At 45.8% G+C, this 23,025-nt stretch overlaps 1 protein-coding gene across 1 annotated transcript; it reads right to left on the reverse strand.

The window, feature by feature from the left end:
• Positions 1-8,274: 8,274 nt before the first annotated feature.
• Positions 8,275-22,669, reverse strand: GPR139 (G protein-coupled receptor 139; the record flags this gene model as incomplete). Its single annotated transcript, XM_079320970.1, is given in 4 exon segments — positions 8,275-10,231; positions 22,435-22,570; positions 22,572-22,633; positions 22,636-22,669. Coding segments are annotated over 4 exon segments (1,167 nt in total). The 3' UTR covers positions 8,275-9,296.
• Between the last annotated feature and the right edge of the window lie 356 nt (positions 22,670-23,025).

Raw genomic sequence — 23,025 nt, forward strand, 5'->3', positions numbered from 1 at the left:
ATGTTGCAGCTCCCAGAGTTAAAGGATGTGTTAAAACTAGAGTGAGACAGAGAGGCTGGAGACAGGAAACCAGGGAGATGTAAATGAACAAAATATTTTCTCAGAAAGGGTGGAGGGGTTTGTGGGAAATTCCCTTATCTCTGAAACTGAATTTTGAGCTTCATCTGCTCCTAAAACTTTATCAGTACCTGTCACTTTCACAGAGCTGTCATTCAAAAGGAGGTGTCTTCAGCAACAGATTAAAGTACCTAAAACAAGTTAAAATAGATATGGCACAGATATGGTCTCTGTAAAACATCTGCCTTATTTTTACATAATGAATTAACAAAGATGAGCTTGAAAGAAATGTAATAAATTATTCAAAAACCTCCTATGCTTTTGAAATGCTAACAAGTCAAATCCTTTGAGACTGCTTGATCAGATTGTGGTGTATCATGCAGTAAATCTAATTGGTTATATTCAGTCCTGAATTATCAGATTTACTAGTTTGGTCACGATAATTTAAACAGTGCTGAAATAACACCAAATTATTTAAATTAAAATAAATTCATATTTACAAAATAAGGAATTCCACCCAAATTCTTTACAGCTTGAGAGCTGGGAAAAATTTCCTCTTTTATCAGACTAGTGCTTAAGGCTTCCCTCTCCCTTTTTTTGGGTGCCCATCTTGACTACAAATGCCTCAATTTACTCAGTTGCCTGAGACTTTCTGAGAACCAGTCTTTTTTTAAGGCAAACCAAAATAAAGACTAAAAATTCAAATGAGATTTGAATTTGTTTTATTAAATTTTGCTTCTGACCTAAATGTAGCATGAAACATACACTGAAGTAATTGACTTCAGGCCCAGATATATTTTATTATTTTATTTATTTATTTATTTTAATTTATTTTAATTATTTATTTTATTTATATTTTATTTTGCTGTAGGACCCACACCTTGGTCCCTTCTTGGGACGGGTGGAGAGGGATTCAGGTTTTGGGATTCAGTATTTGGAGGGGGGTTGAGATACACAAAAGGTTTTGTTTCAAATTGCATCCATGTCCCCACAGACAATGCAAGTTTGTCCCTGCATCTCTCTCCCACCTTGGGGTGGGAAAAAGGCTGGTTCTGGTTTAGAAGTCTTGATTTGGGCACTGGCTTCCTACCTGCCCCATATCCACTCATTTCACACATAGAAATGCCATTTTGCTATTCCACATTCTAGCCCATTTTCCCCCCAGATCCTGGCAAAAATTGATTTGGGATTTTTCTCTCGTTTGTTTCCTTTTTCAGACACAGTAATTTTTCCTTGTCCCAGGATCTATATTATTGATCTTGTGTGGGTGCTTCACTCTGGCAGATGTTTCTATTTCAATTGGGTTGCCTTGGGCTTGCTGGCCAGTTTGAGAACTGGCAGCTCCTGTTGTCTGTGTGACACAGTGGAAGGCAAGAAATCAGGAAAATTTCCTGATAACGGTGTGAAAATATTGCAAAATTCTTGCATAAGACCTGTTTGTGCTAACAGAAGATTTTTTACACAAAATATGTGTAATTTTCTGTTAACAAAAGGCCACTGCCCTTGGTACAGCTGTATTGATGAGTGTGTCCTAAGCCAGCCAACCCTTCAGAGCAGGAATGGGACAAAGCAATGAGGTTTGGGAGAGACTGGGTGACTGCTTCTTTAGCTGCTAAGGGGCAGTTTTGGGGTTTTCACCCTGACCTGCCCCATCTTTTCAGTTTATTTTATGGGGATGTTCTCCTTACAGATGGAAAAACTGGCTGTTTCCCCAACCTGAAGGTGTGCAGCCCTGCTAAGGGGCACTGAATCCAATCAACAGCATCCCTAAAAAGTTGCAACTAGTGTCCACTGAACTTGTCTGTGTGTTTTTTCAAGCAGAAGCATCAAGATCAAAGTCTGAGAAAACCATTTGATCTCCCAGCTGTAAACAAGTACTAAAAGAGAACATATGCTATATTTAATTATCCTCCATTGAGGTGCTTGCATCCAAACTCTGACAGCTTGTAGAGTTTCTTTTCCCCTGGTTTGAAGCCAGGGGTAGTTTCAGGGGATGGGCATTGTGAGAAAAGGTGAGTGAAGGAGGGAGAAGAGTTGGACAAGTTTCATTCCTTGAGCCCTTTCTGTTTCCTGCTGGAGCTCCTGGAATCCAGCTGGGATGCTGCTCCTGGGTCCATGGGTGCTCACTCTCCCCTTCCTGTGCCAACAGCTGCTCACAGAAACATCCTCCAGAAAGTTCTCATCATTCTCAGAATTCTTCTTTCACGTGTACCCTCCCAGCAGCAAAACTGACAGATGGCTAAATCTGAACAGTAGGTCCCAGTTTTACAACTAATGATCAGAAAGAGCTTCCTTTGCTTCCCAAATACTTGAACAAGATGAAGTGGTGGCTTAATCCCACCAGAACTGCAGTGAAGATGGAGTCAGGCTGGTCTAGTGGAGCATTTGTGTGTTGAGCTATCAGAACATCCATCCCTGTCTCTAATTGAATTGTCTCTATTCTGAAGTTGCTTTTGCATTTTAGAGCACCACCCAGATGTCAAAATTCAGAAGGCAGTGGATTTCCTAGTCATTTATGTGAATTATTGAGTCATTACTGTAATGAGAAGTAATTATCTGTTGCCTTGGAAGGTCAATTCATTGGATAACTGATCAAACTGGACTATTTCCAATGGCTTGGAGCATTAAAAAAAAGCAGGCAAGTGGGTAAAAATCCAACAGAACAGATGTCATTATCTTTTTCATGAGGAGACCTCCTGGATTATTCACAGGTGGTGTATCAACCAAATTTACAAGGTTTAAGGTTTGACAAATTCTGCCTCAGTGTTTGGTACTCCTGAGAAGTAATAATAGTTGGGCTAAATTACATCCCTGGAAATTTATTTTTCTTCTTCATTCCCCCCTTTCCCAAGCTTCTTAGGTATGATTTTGTTCCAAAACCATGATGCATAGCCATGAAATGGCTTTGCCCTTTATCACTCCAGCATAGGAGAAGATAAACTGAACAGCCCTGTTTATTCATTTTGGAGGAAAAACAAAATTAAAAGGCTTCTGTGTATTGTGGTAATGTAATTCCTAATCAATGACAGTGGGTTTAACAGAGATTTATGGGTTTTTAATTTGTAAGATTAATGACTGCATCCATTGGTTCTGTCAAAATGACAGTACCATGGTCACGTACTTGGTGGAGCAGAGAGCAACCTCCTGCCAGACAGTCCTTAAGGAAATGCAATTATCACTGCCCATTTTACAGTGCTTAACTTTTTTCTCTCAGTAAGTGACAACAGAAAGGGTTTGGGCATAAATTAATCTTTCTAGATGAACTGTTAACCCTTTGTGCCTAGCAGCTGGTTTCATTAATACCTGCATACTGTTTGCTGGGGTGTTGCTGGCAAACACAACAAAGCAGAGTTCTTCTTCCTGAATCCTTAAATCACTGAAAAAAACCTTCAGCTTTTGCTGTACAATGAAGCTGTGAAGTGTCTTTGCCACAGGAACTGGTCCCAGGTGACCAGAAGTGGCACTGGCAGCATTTGGTGTTATTGATGGAGCCACCTTCAGCTTGTCACACTCTGTCAGTGGCACTGGCTGTGCAGTGTCCCTGCATGCAGGGTCTACATTGTGGTTTCCTCAGGGAGCAGGGGTCTACAGGAAATCATATATTGGTTTTAAAGTGGCTCTTTAATGTAGGATTATCTATTTGCTGTAATCCTTCCAGCATATTTCTTCATCGATGAAGTTCTCAACACAAAATGTTTATTAAAAAAAATGCAGGTAGTGATCCTGAGGAGTATCCCCACATCCTGCAGAGCAGCTGTCTATCTCACCCCCAGGTCAGGAAGCAAATCTCTGTAGTGATGAGAGGCCAGCCTGGCCAGCCAAACCCCAGCAGTGTGCCCAGCTCATAATAAACTGGATTCACAAAGTGCTCCTGTGCCTGCAGGTGCTGGTGTGTCCTTTGTCTGACTCTGCACTAACTCAGCCTTCAGCTCTTGTTTATTTACATCAAGGAGAGGCTGTATTTAGGAGCTGTAAAATTGAGATGTCTTGGTGAGGACAATGTGATTTAAAAGGTTTATCCAGATGAGCTGTTTCTGAAATATCAATTCTTCTGATCAGCCAGGGCTTGGCTGGGAGCTCAGCAGGCATGAGCAGCTCCCATTTCCAAGCCCTGTGTCCAAGTCCTGCCTTTCTGCTGCTTTCTACTGCAGCTGGACTCCAGGAGATTAAGGGTCTTTTCCATCCTAAGTGATTCTAGGATTTTGAGATGGCCCAACCCTTGTCTTGGTGCCTCCTGGATTCCCCCCTCCAGAGACACACTGATCTTGATTTGGATTCCTTTTATTTACACTTCTTTTTAACGTGCTCCTGTGTGAGGTGACAGCCTCACCTGTCTGATTCCCCTGTGCTGCTCCTCTATTCTCCCCACTTTGATACCTCTGAGTAGTTTAATTAACTGCACGTTCCCTCCCTGCCCTGCTCATTCTCCCCTCTGAGTCACTGCTCTCATTCTGTGTGGTGGCTTTGCATGTTAAGCAGCCCCTCCAGCCCTCCTGCAGATGTGCATCCTCCTCCTCCCCAGTGCTCACAGACACAAACTGCACAAGAGCAGTTCTGCTGCTGTCCCATAAAACTGCTGAGCTTTAGTGTTGCTGGCTGCTGGAGTTCCCCCAAACCCACTCCTGGAAAGGGTCACACCAGTGCAACATCAGCTCAAATGAAAATTGGTTTATTATGTGGTTCTTCTGCAGGCAGCTGTGGCCACATGTCTGCTGGAGATCCTCTGGGATGCAGCTCCAAAGATGTTTTGGATGGCTTGCAGTTGTGCCTGGGTGGCTCAGCCAGGCTGGGGGTGCTTTTTGTCACAGGTGGGGACATTGCAGCATCAGTGCACACAGGGCTGCTCTCTGTCCTCACCACTGCAGCTCTGCAGAAGGTGCAGAGGGGGAGAAATAAGTGAAGCAGCATTTCAGCCTGTTGGTAAGGCAGGAAAACATGATCCTTTAATAGTTTTGGACAGAATTTTATAATTGTAATAACTATATATGGGTATTTGGCTCCCTGTAGGAGGCTAATAGTGAATTCAGTTTTGATGCCTATTTATTACAAAAGGCTGGAGCCTTTCAACCCCTTGGTGTGTCTGGCAACTCCTGGGAAATGATTGCATGCTGTCAGAAATGCAGATCTGCAAATGAAGCCCCAGCCTGCTAAGAGTGGGATTATTATTGAATCGTTCACGACTATATGAGGCTGCTTTTTAAAATTCTACTCTTCTTGGTGGGCTTAAAGAGGTGTTTAAAAAACAGCAAGCTGAGGCAGAAGTTGGTGCAAGTTCAGTGGGGATGTGTTGGAGTGGTCCCACCTGCAGCACACACAGTGAGAGCTGCTGAGGGAATTGTGGATTACAGGAATTGTAATGGTTTTAATTAAAACAATTAAAATAATTAATTCAAAAATGTTTTTTTTTTTTAATTCTCATGGTTTCCATGCTGCCCCTCAGCATGGGATGGGGTGAATGCACACCATGCTGCCCTTTGAGCTGGGTTAGGGGCTGCCAGCTCCAAGCAAGCACAGCCCCATGTTTTGCCACCTGCCTCATCTCATAATTCTGCATGTGAACCCACCAGGCTTCATTTGAAACCAGCAGGGAGATCTGGGCTGCCAGCAAGGCTCCCTGTTTTGGCAGTTAGAATGCCTTCCAAATTCCAGGACAAATTTACCTGAGGAAAATTCATAACTGCTTATTTTTGTCCAGCTCAGTTTCATCAAGTTTTTCTACACTGTTGTTTATCCCTTTATATACATGTGCATACAGCACATGAAATCTTATAAAATGCAATTAATACTGTGCTGCCTTGCTGGGAGTGTCTGTGATGACATTCTGGGATTTTTCTCAGCTGCTTTCTGTTGGTGACTCACTGTCATTCAAGCCCAGCTGGCACAATGAGGTTCTTGGTTGTTTCTGGCTGCTGAGGTTTTACAGCAAATGTTACAGGCAGACAAGTGGAGAACTTTGTGTTTATTACTACTGAACTCATCCCATTTTTATCACTGCAATCTGCAAGGTCATCTGATTCTCACATGCAATGCCTGTCCACCAGTCCTCTGCCAGCACTATAATTTATAGTTTAATTTATAACCTGTGCACTCCATCAGTACTTCTCATGCCAAGCTGTTGATGAAAGTATCCAGAGGCAGGAACCAGGTTCCTTCCTTAAGGAACAATTCTGACAAGCTCCATCATCTGCCCCTTTCTGCAGGGCCCTTTCCCCTCATTTTTCTCTCTGAAGCTTTAATTCAAAATCTGCTCCCAAGCCTTTTCCAGCAGGGGAATCTCACCAGGCATGGTCCTCTCCTGTCAGTGCTTCACCCTACAGTGTTTGAGACACTGGACTTTTCTGGGCAGATCCTTCTCTAGTCTCTGCTTAGTTTTATTATTTTTTGTCCTTTTCACATCCTTTTATTTCTCCAGAGAAATTAGGAACTTGATCCTAGATAGTTTTACACTTGCCTGCAGTGTTAGTAATTTTCATTTCAGGAAATATTTGGCTTCTTCCACGAGCAGCCTCCTGAGGTTCTGCATCCACTTTCTGTCTCTTATTTGTAGTTTATCATAAGTGTCTATAAATCAGAAACACATCATAAGAATCCATAAATCAAGCAATAGCTCCAAACACACTAGTAAGTTATGCACCATAATTTATTATAATACAAACAAGTTTGTCAAACACAATATATTGTCTACTTATGAAAATATCAATATTCACAATTTAAATAGGTGGTAGGTCCCATAATTTTATATACCAGCAACTCATCTAAAAAGTATTTTGTTCCTAGCTGTGGTTTTCAAGAACATATACCTATAATTAATTGTAAAACTGTCCATTCACAGCTTATTTTTTTCTAATTGTAGATATTTGAAATACAAACTAGAGTACAGAAGACCATCTCCACAACAAAGATGGTTTTGTCTCCAGGATACTTTTTCCCTAAATAATGACACTTATATGTGCTTGGTAAAGTTTTTACTCTTGGAAAATCAGGAGGTACAAATAATAACAGCAGGACAATGGCTAGTTAGCAACAGTCATTGCAAGATGTTTCACACAACCGAAAATAAGGCAAATATTATCAACAGCAGCTCCTTATGGCAGACTAAAAAGTCAAGGCTTTGTTATCCAGACTGGACTCTAAGAAGGGTTTGAATGTCTGCCAGGATATGGCTTGATCCAAAGCCCTCCTAAAATGATGGGGATTGGAAAAACCAACCACAAAACCCACGAGCAACCTCCTCCCCTTTGAGTTCAAAGGGCTTGGGAAGCAAGCTTGTAAAGCCCTAAATTATCAGAGTGAAATGATCAATCCACTGGACATGAAAATTGCACCTTGTCGTTTCTAAAAGGATGTGGAAAACAATGGTGAGTTTTTCTAAATAAGTTACAAGAATTTAATGTGATATTTTTCATAGGGGAAAAAAATACACAGTTTTTTTTTTTGTTTTTAAATATGGTAATTTACAAAAATACATTATTAGAACAGAGAAAATCAGATGACACTGATAGTCTGCAGGATAAACATTATGTTACAAAAATTAGTAAGTCACAGCATGTGAATGGCAGCATATGCCATGCACTTAATTGAATTTTTTTTTAATAAATAAAAGCCCTAAACATTCACTATTTTCTTTAAGGTTACTATGATATTAAGTAGAATAGTGAACTCCTTGTATAAATAAGTATTTTTTCAATAGATACATTCTCAAAAATGAACCACTTATCTATACAGATATTGCACTTCAGACTCATTCACATTTAACTCAGACAGGCATTCCTCATAACAAATGTAGAATAAAAATAAGTTATAAATACAGTGTTTTTTCCAAAATAAAACATACAGTACCTTTTTCCATAAAGTAACTTTGGTTACTACCAACTGACCAAGACCAAAGGGAGATTCCTTAGAGAAGGGCAGGGAGGATGACCACAAAACTGATTTTCTGTAAAGGGAGCAATAATTTTAACCTTGTCAGGACAAAGCAAGACTGAGCATCCCTTTGACACTTCACTATTGCAAGGGTGAAGCTTTGAGATCACAAAGATGAGCAGAATGAGAAACTCCTCATTTCTCTCTGGGGCTTTTTATCTGGATCCCATCCCCTTGGAGGCTGAGGGTGGGAAGGGTCAGGTTTGCTCTCAGCCCCCATTTCCCCAGATGGACCCTGAGAGAGATGTGAGTGGATCCCTCCTCAGAGGGGTCAGCTTAAACTAAGGCTTTAATTAATTTCTTTCACAGTTTGTTTGGGTTTTTTAAACAACTAAATGGCAAATCTGTAATAGGATGACATCATCCACCAGGAGAAAATCTTAAGTTGAGGTTTTTATATGTTAATCCCTAAAGGCCTGAACATGGGGGATAACTGAGAATCTGTACTGCTTAAGAAGGAACTTGAAGGCTCTGATCACTGCTCAGAGGAGCAGCTTTGGTGAGAGCTCTGCTTTAGGCAGGCTTTGGTTTCACCCTTGAAAGTCCTCAGACACCATGACTGAAATAGTTGGGGAAAGATGCTGCTTTTGTTCTTGGCTCAAGAAACATCCCTCCTTCCCTCCCTCCCTCGAGCTCCCATCTCAGTCACATTCTTAAATGTTATTCTTGAATAACAACTTAAAACAGGCAAATGTTGGCAGCTTGCAGGATTGCTTTCCATGCCAAGGCTGCAGCAGGTACTGTAATGGTCCTTAGCCTTGTTCAAAGGAGCCAAAACCAGGCTTGTCACCATTCATGTCCCACAGCTGCCTCCTGCAAGGTCTTGGCAGCACAACTGTGTGTGCTGGCATTCCATGCCAGAATCAACACTGACTTTTTGGCCAGTGCATGCTCCAGAAATGGCACCTCCCACGGTACACAAGAGCATCCATTTACTTTCAGCAAACTGATGGTCAAGTAAGGTTTTGTTGTGTTTCAAAAGGTTGTGATTAAACACTGCTGTGGCTTCACCCTTCAGATGACTTTGGATTGCACTGGTGTTGGGATGCAAAACATTTGAGTGTGGCTGAACACTGAGACTTGAACTCTGAAGCATATTCAAAATGCTATATAAGAGATGGAGGTGTTTGCCTTCTCACCTTTGCTCCTAAAATCAAGTGCTCCTGTTCCCTCCCGCCAGTCTGATCTGCCCCTGGCCACCCAGGGAAATGAAATCAAATGACTTCTCTTCAAAACAGCCATTTCAGAAAATTACATCCTGAAGATGTAATCACTTGAAAAGAACTTGCACCCAGAAACTCCAGCTATTGGCCTTTTCAGGGTGATATTTTTATAGGCTTTCCATTCTTATCATACTGGTAAACCAGCATTTTGATGCAGTGAGAGTTGGCTGGGGAAATCCAAGGGCTGCTCGTTATGGAAAAGTTATGGTTTGTATAGAATTGCACAGGTTGCTTCTGACACTTAAAGAAGGCTTTCAGGGTGGCAGCTGCCATGGTGCGAAACCTTTTGCTAATAAAACAGTAGAGGAAGAAATTAATTGCAGTGTTCAGCAGCGCCAGCATGTTGGCGACGTCCGACACGATATGGACCAGCCAGCTGTTGTTTATGGGGGACACGTAGAGGTGGTAGAGTATCATGATTATCCTTGGAGCCCAGAGGATGGCAAAAATGGAGGTTATGGTGAAAAGGATGGCAGTTGTCTTGCCCGTGGAGTACCCGCGCAGGCGGAAACTGCTCTTGCGCCGCAGCTTGTAGACGATGACGGAGTTGAGCGCGAAGAAGATGGAGCAGGGCACCAGGTAGACGGTGAAGCAGTGCACCCAGACCAGCACGTGGTGCATGGAGGTGCTGATGTAATCCTCTATCCAGATGTTGGGCCACCAGTAGTAGGGGATGCTGGTGAGGAAGCAGGTGGCGTAGACGGCGAGGATGACGCGGCGCGTGCGCGCGGGGTAGGACACGGCGTGGTGCCGCAGCGGGTGGCACACGGCGATGTAGCGGTCGATGGTCAGCGGCACCGTGATCCAGATGGACGTGTGCATGGAGGAGAACTCCAGCACCTCGATCACCTTGTCCAGCACCTGAGGCATCTGCTGGTTTAGGATGAAGTCTTCCATGAGGAAGTCGACGAAGACGATGAAGAAGAGGACCAGGATGTCGGCGGCAGCCAGGGCTAAAAGGTAATTGTAGGAGGATTTCTGCCTGCGAGCTACCAGCTGGGAGAGGATGATCACTGTCAAGATGTTTGCTGTGGAGAGAGAAACATACTGAAGATGTAACATTTCCTGAGAGCTTGGAGTTTTTCAACTTGGCAACCTTATTACAGTTCAAGAAAGCAGAAGGAAACAGCCCAGTCGGGTCCCTCAGAGGAGCTGCAGCAATGACAGGAACCAACCCCTGCCCCAGTCTGGGCACACAAAGGGAATGGTAGCAGGAGAAAAAAACACTTTTCTCACCCTGCTTTTTTCACTTTTTCATATAACAAGGGATGAATAAGAAGGGGAGTGAATATAAACAGCCCTTGCAGCATTTGAGAGATTTGCTGGAGCACTAAGGTGTAGCCAAATTTTAACTGCTTCCTCTTGTTTACTAGAACTTACTGTGCAGACTTGAATTGGAAAAAAAATAAATTCTTAGTACTCCTACTATCAGTTTGGCTAGAATGAGACAAGATTGTTCCCATCAGAGGCTGCTATCACTTGGCTAGAATACCTGAAGAAGTGCTTAAAAATCAGAGATCTGGTTTACTGTACAAGTGACTGCCAAATGTTTGTAGTTGATACTTTCCTAAGTGTTCTGTAAATTCCCTCTTCTGTGCATTCAGTGCTTCAAACATTTCTGTCAGCTTTGACAGCTTTCCCAAAACAAATCAACAATAATTGTAAAGATTCCTTTAAACCAGAGAAAAAGGAAGTTGGTAACATAAAGGTAATGATGGCTTAGAACATTTCCTACGACTGAAAATGTTGTTTTATTAAAAACTGTTTTACTTGGCACTGAAAAAACTTCCTCCTTCATGAATGCCTCCAAAGCCTGCTGTCTGGGAGCAGAGTTTTTGAACTGCAGCAGAGTGAATGATCTTGACTAACAGCCCTCACCTATTTTTGTGTTAACTGAATGTAATAATTTTGTACCTTGGAAAATAAACTAAACCAAATCTGACAATCACTTGACACTTTCCCTATATTAAAAAAAAAGAAAAAAGAAGAAGCAGTAGCAAGATCTTTCCAATGGTACTGTCTCAAATTACCTTCAGGGGAATTTTCCCGATTCTGCCCTGCATTAACATGAATGCAACTGCATTGATTTCAGCTCAGAGCAGACATGGGAGACAAGAGGTGATGCAGCCAGAACTGCTGTGTCATTTTTCACTCACTTGCTTAGGAACGCCTGTGCTGGGGCTGCTGGTGAGCCCTGGAGGGGCAGTGAGTGATGCACTGCCAAGGAAATCCTCGAGCTGGAGAGTTTATCTGGCTCTGGCCAGCCAGGCTGACTGGCTCAGCTTCACAGATAGTGGATGTGACCCATGGGGCATCTTCTCCTCAAATCCTCTGGCTTTGGCTGGTTCCAGCAGCAGCACAGGGGGGTCTGGAGGCACTGTCCCTGCTGTGCTCAGATACAGCTGCCCTGCTCCTCACACTCTCTATCTATTGCAGGTGTGAGGGTCTCTGACCTCTGGTGCTCTAAGGCACAAAACTGCCTTTCTTAGAGCTCCTGGCTCCTACTTTGTCGGGTTATCTTAAATAAGCAAAGCAGTTAATAGTTAAAAAGGTTATTTATTACAAAGCACATCTTATTACAAAGCACATCAGTCTCAGGCAATGGCAAAGCAATGGCAAAAAGCAAATGGCTAAAAGCCACAATGGCTAAAAGCAACAACTCTCCCCAATACAAACTCTTATATAGGATTTTTCCAACAAGCTCAGACCACCACTCCTTAACCTATTAGAATTCCAGTTCCTTAGCACACCAGGTTATGTATACAACTACACATACAATTTATCTTGTTCTGTCTAAGAAATGTAACCAATATTCTTACTATAGCTCTATTATGACTAAATCCTGTCTACAGCTGTGGGCCTGGAGCCTCTACTGAAGGTATCAGTGTGTTTCAACCTTCACTAGAACACTCACTGCCACTGTGGCATTTGGAACCTTTCACTTACTAAAAGCATTAGAACTCACCCTAAAACTACTGACTTACTTCTACTTAAATATCCACTTTATGTGTGAGTGGCTTAATATACTTCAATCCATCCAAGGCTTTAATTCAATCCCTGCACTCTGATTTCTCTCTGAATTCTTCAGAGAGACCCCTGGCTCACTGACTCCAGCTGCAGGGGTCCTGCTGCTCAGTTCCAGCTCCACTCATTTGTGCTCAGAGCAGATTTATCAGCAGCCCCTTCCACCCTTTGCCTCTCTCAGGGTTCCCAGCCACAGCAGTAACAGCATGTGCTGAAATGCAAGTTATTTATCTAAGGCCAGCCAGCCTTGCTTGGTGAACCAGATTAGAAAATTGATCTGACAAAGTACACACCAGCTCTACCCAATTTTTTTCCTGCAAGGGTTTCTGTATCTTGTATTGGAAATGCTTTCCCTGGGATCACATTTCAGCTTTTGTCCTGCTGGATGATATGAAATATAGTAACACCATTTACTTTGTGAAAACAGATACATCCAGGGATGCAGCAGAAAGTTGCCAATATCCCAGTGTCTCAGCACTGTGAGTATTTTTCCTGCTGCACACTGTTGAGGTAAAGTGTGGATGAGCTATGGATGCCTCAGCCCTTCATCCATTTCATAGCCAGTGTTAGGTTGGTCCTTAGTGTGTCCTCAAACAAAAAAAAAAAGTATCCAAAGCTCAGTAAAATGGGAAGTGGGTGGGCACACACTCTGTGGGACCCACTGTGTCCTTGTGAGAGTCTCCCAGTAACTCCTGAGTGTCTCCCCAGTGTCCTGCTCTCCTGTGGGCAAAAATTATTGGGGGTGAAAGGTGATAGAAGAGTACTTGTGACCACATTTTAACATTGCTGACACTAATTCTTGCACTAGCATGGTAGTCTGTGATGAGAACTACAGCAGAGATGATGATGATGATGATGATGGAAATATAAAAATATCTGTCTCTGCTGTAATGGAGGTGGAGCCACACACAGCTGCTGGAAAGGTCAGCACCCCCAAATTGTCCTGGTTGGTATAGTGCCCATTTCTTGCAGTGTATTTTCTAGATACTAAGTGGTTAAGATAATTTGAATTTGAAAGAGATTGATCACTGTGCTGGGAGATGATTAGGGGATGACAGATGGGAATTTCTGCCAGCATCACTTGCTGCAGTGCAGCACTCTGAATTTATAAATATCTGTTTGAGAACCAGGGCTGGATTGGGACTGGCTGGCTGAAGCCTTGAGGTGCTACTGGCAGATGATCAGAAGCAACTGTGCAAAATGGGACTCAATTCTTTCCCTCCAGGCATGAGACATTTGAGCACCCAAAGGTCTCTGACACCCAAAATTTTGTTCCAGGCTGCTCAAAACTCAGCCAGGCTTCATCACAGGACACTCACATCCCTCCTCTGACATCTCTTCTGGCTTTATCACCTTCTAAGTACAAACTGCAGCACCAAAACTCACACTGGAGGGTTTGTGTCTGAGGGACCTTCCTTTAAGGAGTGATTTTGGTTCCTGTGTGGGTTTGGGTTTATTTCCTATACCAAAGTCCTGCCAGGCTGCAGACTGGGCACTCTCCTGTGTGTGCTGTCCTGTCCCCTAAGCCACAGTTTTGTCCCCAGCCTCTCATTTCTTGGATTACAGTCATGGACTACAGCCTTTGCAGGGGATTTGAAGAGTTTTCAGTGACTCTTTTCACTGCACGTGAGCTTAAGCAGGAGAGTTATATCTGTCTAAAGAAAAAATAGGAATAGTTCTGGGCTTTATTTGTGACTTGTTTTTGTTTTTTTTTAATTGAGAGCACTTTGCACATACACAGCAGCCTCAAATGGCCTTTACAAGACAAGCAGTATTTTGCTTTGGGAACAAGGCTGGTTCTGTAGTTCAGCAGTTCACTTTATAAACTACTTAAATGAAGTAGCCATGAGTGTTGCTCACTGAGCCTGACAAACATTAGGTCATGAATATAATGGACACCTTTTACCCAGCACAGTTGTTGCTAGGATGGCCACAAATTATTGTGTAATGTGTGAAACTTCTCTGCAGGCTTAGCAGTAGGCACCTGACTGGCACAGAGAGACAGCTTACAAATGGGAAATTTTAAATTGCCTCAGAAAAAAAAAATGTTAGTAACACCTCCTTCTCAGATTTAAAACTCTGAGAATGGAAGTACAACGTGCTAAAAATGAGCAGTGAGGAAAAGGGATGTTCTGGCTTGATGGGAGTAGATGATTTCCTCTAAATTAGGAGTGAACAGGTTCTGTGTGCAGCAGGCAGATCTGACCCAGCTCCCACACAGCTTCACCAGCAGCACCAGCCTGCAGGTGAGGAGGGCACTCAGCCCTTGCTGTGTGTGGATTTCTGACAAAGGTGCTACATAACAGAAGTTAATACCAAAAAAAAAAAAACCCATCCAGGAATACAGTGGCAATGTAAATGCATTATGTTGGCTATAGTTGGTTATGTGATCTTTTAAAATGACTCTGGATGCTGTTTGCCCTTAAAGGAGATGGGGTAGGTCCCCATTTTCATCCTACAGCTGATATAGATCAAACTCAGCACTAGAGCAGATGGGGACAGACTGAACAGTGCTTCAGTTTGTTCCTCTCTTTTATTATCATATCCTGAGTTCCTTCCTTAAACTGTTGCGAAGCATAAAAAGATACTTTATAAAATATAATTAGTGCAATACAAGTTTTGTCTTCCCAGGGAGTTCCTGTGAGGATTGATTTTTTTGAAAATAAATGGATTTATTTGTTGTTCAGCTGTCTGAGTGCTGTCAAACAGCACACAGCAAGGCACCCCCAGGAGGGAAGAGCTGTCAGCCCCTTCTGCTAGTGCCTACATCATCTCCCAGGGAAGGGAGAGGGATATATGCAAAAAATAAAATAAAATAAAATAAAATAAAAAGAGCATCATACACAAAACACAGCAGAGCCTTGTGCTTTCAAGTCACAAATGAAGAGACAGTGGCAGAGGCCAGCTTCTGACAGAGGATCTGCCCTCTGGGGGCTTTTTCTCCCTGACAGCATTGATCAGCTGAGGTGGCTCTGGGGCAGGATGCAGGGAATGAGGCACTCTGCTCTGAGCTGGCATTAGCCACCTGTGGGACACAGGCCAGAGAGGGGTTTTAACCCAGCACAGGCACTGCTGGAGGGCACAGGAATGGACATGCCAGTGTGATCCTCCCTCTGAGCCCTGCCAGCCACTGGGGCTGCAGTGCAGCTGGCCTGGCAGGAAGGTGCAATTACACCATGCTGCTTTTGGCTTTTTGGAGAGTTTTTGGAGCAGTCTGTATAAAATAGGGTTATTTCTGCAGTATAAGAGTGGCCCAGGAGGAACACTGGGGTAGGATGTGTAAATGTTGCAGGGATCTGATTCTCCTCTTGCCATCTTCACCCTCCTTGTCCATCCTTTCCTGAGATGGATCTATAGAGCAGAAAGTCTCTAATGAATCTCAGACATTCCTTCTGCCACTCCAAAGCCTTATTTAGAGGTTCCCACACATGGATAAAATCTGTAAAATTCACATCTCAAATCCAGCCTTGCATCTTGCTACCAGAGCAGTACAGCTCTCTAATGGAAACTCATGCTGGGAACAGAAAAAGTGATCTGCAAAATGATGCAGAAATCATGAAAGGAATTTGGTTATTCATTCAACATATCTGGACAGACAGGGATTTTCAAGGCAGTTTGGGTGTCTCATTTGGCAGGTGTCTGTGGCTTCTAAATGTGGGCTGTCAGTGCAGTGCAAGGGGTCTCAAGCTGAGTAACTTGAGCTCCAGGGTGACAAAACCATTCTACCCTTTTGGTACCAAATGCCAAAGTACTGAGGCAGGTGCCAAAGGTGTTTCATGGGATGACTGGGATGGAGAGAGGATGTGATTTCATAAGGGCACTGCCATGAATTCTTTACTGAACATGAATAATTAAGAGGATTTTACCTTTGACTGTGGTTTTGCTAAAATAAACCAGTCTTTATGTCTTCCTAAAGCATTAGGTAATGCAATAGGAGCTCATGCTTGCAAACCCCATGGCCAAGCTTTCTCAGAGACTATGCCAATTTTACACAGTATGCAGGAAATTACAGACTCTGTAAAACCATTGCAGTTTGGCTTAATTCCCCCACAGAGAATATACTGCATCCCCACCAGATATATCACTCTTCAGTGTGCTGTCAGGACATTGAAGAAAACACACTTGGAGTGAACAAATATGTGAGAAATATCCTAGTCTGATGTAACTGAGTGACAGGTGATTTGTCTTGAGACCAAAAGCAACCTCTAGAGCACCTGTCCATGCAGGCAATACTCCACATGATGGAGAAGATGGAGAGAATTAATGACATTGCAGAGACTCTTTCAGGTGGTAGAAGGGAAGAATTTCACTGTTACAACAGGCAAGCTTCTCTTTTCTTCCACAGATAAAGGGATAAAGTTCTTTTTGGTCATCTTCTGCTAATTCTGGCCCTGCTTGGCTGCCTGCACTTCATTCTCTCTGTATAACCACACTGGGGTCCTGAGGGGCAACCCAATACCATCTTCTCCCATGGAGTCACCCCCAGAACAGCACCAAAGGCACTCCAGACATCAGGTTTTAGTATCTGTAAGTACATACCCATATTCTGCAAAATTAAAACTGATTTGTGTGTACGGTCTCCTGTGCTCATGGAGTTAATTTTGGCTTTGTTTCCTTTTCTGGTGTCTCAAAGCTAATGAGTAAAGAGATCATATGCTCAAAAAAGAGCATCTGAAACAGAAGGTGGAAGCTTTTGTGGACAGGGATTGCTCTGCAGAGCACACACCCCATCAGGACATCTCTGTGCTGTTTGTCTGCCTGCACTGAACTGTGACCTGTGTGGTTAAAGGCTTCTGCTGCCTTCCTTCTGCTGATTCACCCCATTTTATGGAAGGGAGCAGGAGGATGAGGAGGAGAGAACTAAGTAAAAGGGTGGATGAAGAACAGCAGGATATCAGACTGCCTGGTGCTTCTGAATGTTTTGACTTCTTAACAACTGGGGGCTCTCCATTACCCACCTACCGTGACAACTGGCTGTGCTCTCTCTTTTGTGTCACTGTCACTTCAAGGAAAAATGTACTTTGGAGTTTTTCCTTTCCAATCCATTCTAGCAGCCTGCCATGCAAGGTTGTGCACTTCATAGTCTGCTGAGCCTCCCAAATATGGCACCTCATTATCATCACAGCCCTGGCAGTGCTGTTTCCTACTGACGTGGCACAAGAAATCCAAAGTTAGCATTTGCACTCTGCCTAGTGCTACCCAGAAATGTGCAATCAGCCTCCCTACAATGCATGCATTAGCATGGACTCAGCCACATGCTGTCTTTCAGGCTGCAGGATTTTAGTGGCTACAGGCTCCAGATGTACTGACTGAACTAAATCACTCCCATCTGCACACCTTGCTGCCACCAGTTCTGTGCAGGAACAGAATGAATCTATTATTTTTCATAATGGCTCTTCTCTCCTAAAGAACAAGCATACATTTTACAATAGGAAATGACTCATTTTAAGCATGTTAGCAGCAGTTTTGTTCCCCTCTGTCCAGTACTGCTACTGTAAATGAGCTGTAGTGCCCTTCACTTGCTCCAATAGCCAGGCTAAAATTCTGGCAATCTATCTGTCCCCTCTTTAGTAGGATGCAATGTACTGGCCTTGTGTCCAATTCAGACTTTAAGTCAGAGAATATATGGCCTTTGAGTAAAAAGGGTGGTTGAATGAGGTCTCAGGAGGGTTTGGTTCTTACCCACTAATGAGCAGCAGCAGAGTGCTGTTTCCTCAGGGTCATAGCTGTACATTGTTACAACTCCCCCACTCTTATTGTCGGATCTTCCCTTAGCACTCCTATTTTTCAGGCATGCTGCTATGAGAAAGGCTGTTAATTCAGGTGCTGGAAATGGTCTCTTTAATCAGAAGCCTGTACTGTGATTGCAGAAGAATATACGAGGCAGTAGATGGCAGGAATCCAAACCAAGTCAGGCACTGCCACAGGGCTGTGTGCCCTCCCTCTGCTGCTTTGGTATTTACTGCTACTACATGCCAGGTGAGCCACCAGCAAGCACTGCTAGCTGTGCCCTGGCTGCCAGTGGCACCAGCTGTGAGCACAGCACTGATGGCAATGCTCTGCACACTGAGCAGTGCAGGCAGCTCAGCTGCTGGTGGTCTCTTGATCAGAGCTGCCCACCACCACCCCCAATGCCAGCATGATGACCCAGAGAGCCTCCTCATTCCAAGCTCACACAGGGAGAAGGCTCCAGAAGGATCAGCTCTCCATCCTTTCAGCCTGCCTGTGCCTGTAGTGAGGTTTGCACAGGGCACCCGTGTGCCAACCCAACAGCCCAGGGAGCATCTGCCTTGCTGTGCAAGGACAGCCAGTCTGTCAGGTCCATAACGTGCATCTGTGTCTTCACAGAGTGCTAAACCAGCTGGGCAGCCCTGCTGAGCTGACATGCTCCTCCAGGTCAGGGCTGCAGCTTCTCTCCCTGCACGTGGAGCCCTGTGATTGCACCCTGTGCTTGGCTGGCTTTGAATGACCCTGGCTGTCCCCATCCCCATGTCACCTCGTTCAGCAGGGCTGACATGAGCCCTGCCTGTCTGCACCTTCCAGCTGGGAGCATCCAAGCATACCCAGCCTGCTTTCCCCAGCTTGTGAAGCTGAATCCACATTTAGATCAGTGTGACTGGTTTAATGCAAAAGCCTAAAGCACAAATAAAAGAAACAGTTGTGGGCCAGGCTCCTGAAGTTTGGAGTGTTCTTCCCTGGGGTATTGCTGTGAGTCTGCTGCCTCCTGGAGATGCTGTAAAGGTGCTGTGCTTTGTGTCACTGGGATGCAATGATCCCCAGAGCCAAGCTGCAGCCCAGGCAGGCAACTGATGGGGAGCAAAATGGAACCAGCAATCCCACTGGGACTGGCTAAGAAAGCCAGATTTCACTCAGCCTCTCACACTGTCAGGAGTCCTGGGAATGTGGATCAGGCCAGACCCTGATCCAGGAATGCTGTTGCTCTGTCTTTCAGCAGCAATGCACTCTGTTCCTGATGGGGAAAGTGACTCCATTGCTGCTGCTCCTTCTAAAGCAGCAGGAACCAAGGTCAAAGCCAGGTGTCTGCAGCAAGCAGTGCTGCTTCTGTGCTGACCTTGGCTGTGCTCAGTGGCCCCAGCACAGAAGGAGCTCTTTGGTGCAGCTCTTTGTGCAGCTCTCACTGATGAAGGGACAGACAGAGAGTGGTACCTGTTGCTCTTTGCATTCTCACCTTCACCAGCCTCCTCTTGGACTGAATCAGAGAATTTATTCCCTCCTCCACATCCAACACCATCCCTTCTCTAGCATTTTCTCTCACTAAAGCAAGAAACACTTCTATTAAGACTTTCCAGCCCTTCTCTTGCCTCCCAGCTAACTGCAGGTGCTTCAGAGGTTCCCTCTGAAGACAAGGAGAGTACAGGGTTAACAGAGTGGGGGCAGCAGAACAGCTCCAAAAATGAGAAACCCTCCCCTCTAAATGGGAGAGGACCCCATTTCCAGTGCCTCTGCTGAGGTGCTGGGTCAGGCAGGGGCAGGAGGCAGAGGATGCTCCTGCTGCACACACAGCCAGGCCTGGCACTGCTTGGCCTCAACGTGGAGTTGTTGAGTTAGTGAAATTTCCTTCAGACAGCACAACAGCAAAGGCAGAAACAGTTAACTGGCTTCTCTTCTCCTCAGTCTTTCTCTAAGATTTGTGGCAAGGAGTTAACTCTTTCCATTTCAGCAAAGCACTGCACTAGTGCACTATTAGAGGACAGATTCTAGACAGGGTTTCTGTTGAATTCTTGGCATCACACAGAGCTAATTATGATCCCACGTAGTTCAGGACTCTTTTTCTAACAGCCATAAAGTCTGCTACCTTTATAAATCTCTAGTGTTAAAAAACTGAAGAGCAGCTTCAAATTAGAAAATGAAAAGCTCTTTTTAACACTGCTGTCACCCTGTACCCCATCCTCAATGGAGCCTGGCTGTGTCAGTCTTCCCCAAGCACACCCAGCTTGTTCTCTGTCTCTGTGCAGTCTCATGGATTTCCCATGCACTCAGCATTTACCCAGCACACTGTACATGTGCAGTGAGCCCAGGTGTCAGTGCCAATGCCATCCTCAATGTGCTCTGGACACATCCACACCAGCTTTGGCCAGTTCTGTTAAGCACTGGCACTGGTGCAACTGCTCTGATCAGCTGATGGCTGATCCCCTGAGACATGCTAATTTGTACCACATCTGATTTTAAGCATGTTCTTAGAATGACCATGTTAGGCCAGTGATTACAATGCAGGATTCTCAGGGACCTGGTGCAACTACGTGCAGAGTGTTCATTAAATGATTTTTCTTGTCTGTGCAGGCAAGACTTTCCCCCATTTCAGAGACAAAGGCAAGCTTAGCCACAGAGTGCTTCATGACAACTTCTTCACCTGATAATCCTGAGAGGGTCTTGCTCAGTTCCTTGGGGACTGCTGCTGAAATCAGAACCTGTCATTATTATGAACATGTGAGCAGCCCCTAAGGAATTAATGAAGGGGAAACTACCTCCTATCCCTGCTGGGTCTCTTCAGGTCAGAACTGAGACTCATCAATGTTTTGGAACACAGATACTTGCTGTGCTCTGCACTCTCCATGGGTAAACACACAACTTAACTTTCCAGCTCTCTGAACTATTAGCCAATCAGCTAAATTTTAATTATAAGCCAGAAATTGGAAAAAAAACCCCCAAACCAACACAAAGCACATCAATTCATACAGAGTGGTAATTGCATGCATGCTGCTCAGAGGCAGACTTCTCTTCATGTCTGATTAAAAATTTTTCTATGAAGTAATTGCTTGAAGAAGGAATTAAGGTGAACAAGTATTTAGAAACTGTAGACTATTACCTATCATTGCTGCTTGCCATTCCACACAGCACTCAAAATGTGTAGCTCAGACACAACCAAGCTCTCTTTTATCACACCATTAAAATACCAATTCACCTTGGGGCATCACAACTTTCTCCCCACTTATTCTACCTGTCCTTGGCATCACTCCAAGCCACTCTCAGGCTGGAGGTGTTAAGCCAGTGAGCAAGCCAGGCTGTTTGCTGTGCTGGGTGTGCTCTGCCCACTGTAACTACAGCAGCTGAGGCATCTGAGTGGAGCACAGCAGTCCCCTCCAGGAGGAAGCAGCTGCTGAGCCCCTGTCTGGGCTGAGACTCTGCTGCCAAGGTGATGCTTGTGTGGCATCTGCACCTTGGGAGCTGTGTGCTGCCAGTGGTGCCTCACAGGTGTTCACATCCAAGCTTGGGACATCCTTTCCTTCCTTATTTGTGCTGTCTCTAGCTTTTCTTGCTCCAAGCATCTCTGTAATGTCTTTACCTCGTTTTAAAGTAGGAAATTTTGCTCAGGATTATAGACCCTGGAGACTGATGCCTGTCAGCTGGGACTTTCCTCCAAGCCCTGTATCTGCATCCAGGGGTCTCAGTGTCAGCATTCCCGTTGTCTTTGCACTGCACTGACCTCAAGACTGGACTTTCTATCTCCTGTCCTGCTCCACCAGCCACAGGGACAGCTCAGGAGTGTGACAAGTGCCTGCTGGGCTCCTGACAGAGCGCTCCTTCCCCCCGCAGTGGTGGTGTCGCTCCCTAAAGCCAGCCCAGCCCCACGGAGCCGGGTGGGAATTCGCAGCAGAGAAACTCGGGAGCGACCCTTGCGCTCACTGCCGGCCGGGCACCGCTCTGGCGCTCACATGGCCGAAATGACAACGGCAGAAACTTCACCACAGGCAGACTGCCTGTGTCAAGTTCAAAGTCAGGGTGCCCGAAGCCGGGTGAGAGGGCGAGGGCAGGCAGGGACAGACCCCGGCGAGGAAAGCAGCGCCGGGACAGCAGCGCGCCGGGCGGGGAGGGCATCTGCTGTCCCGGAGATGCTGCTGTCCCTGACATGCTGCTCTCCGGGAGATGCTGCTCTCCGGGAGATGCTGCTCTCCGGGAGATGCTGCTGTCCTGATATGCTGCTGTCCGGGACATGCTGCTGTCCCTGAAACGCTGCTGTCCCGGACATGATGCTTTCCGGGAGATGCTGCTATCCCTGATATTCTGCTGTCCGGGACATGCTGCTGTCCCAGAGATGCTGCTGTCCCGGACACGCTGCTCTCCGGGAGATGCTGCTCTCCGGGACACGCTGCTGTCCGTGCCCCGCCGGGCACTCGGATCCCGGGGCACCGCGATGACCCCGCGGGCGCTCCCCCGGCCCGCAGCGCGCCCGGCCCGCGGCACTCACCGGGCAGCCCGAGGCACAGCAGCAGGCTGTAGTACACCACAGGCGCGTACCCCAAGCCGCAGCCATAGCGGTGGTGCGGCAGCAGCGAGCCGTTGTGCAGGTGGAGGTGGTTGTGCTCCATGGACCCGCCGTCCCCGCCGTCCCCGCCGTCCCCGCTGTCCCCGCTGTCGCCGCTCGCTCGCTCGCTCGGCGGCGGCGGGAGCGCGGCGCGGCCCCGCGGCGGGCGGCGGCACATGGCGCGGCCCCGGGCGGCCGGCGGGGCCGGGCGGGACCGGGCGGGACCGGGCGGGGCGGGGCGGGACCGGACCGGGACCGGACCGCCCTCGCAGCCCGGCGGGCAGCGGCTGCCGTGGGGCCGGGCGGGGATTCGCCCTGCCAGCGTCGGGACGGGGATTTTCCTCGAGCTGGCACACGAGGGGATGGGAGAGGAGCAGAGGGAGGGATGCGGCATCAAAGCACAGAGCCGGGTGATATTGCACTGTCCCTCTCTCCTCCCGCAGTGCTGCGGGGGGAAGGACGAGCCGGGCAGCGGGGACACTGCTGTGCTCTATTGGGGACACTGCTGTGCTCCGGCGGGGACACTGCCCTGCT

The sequence above is a fragment of the Erithacus rubecula genome, assembly GCF_903797595.1.
Source record: "Erithacus rubecula genome assembly, chromosome: 17".
Taxonomy (NCBI): Eukaryota; Metazoa; Chordata; class Aves; order Passeriformes; family Muscicapidae; genus Erithacus; species Erithacus rubecula.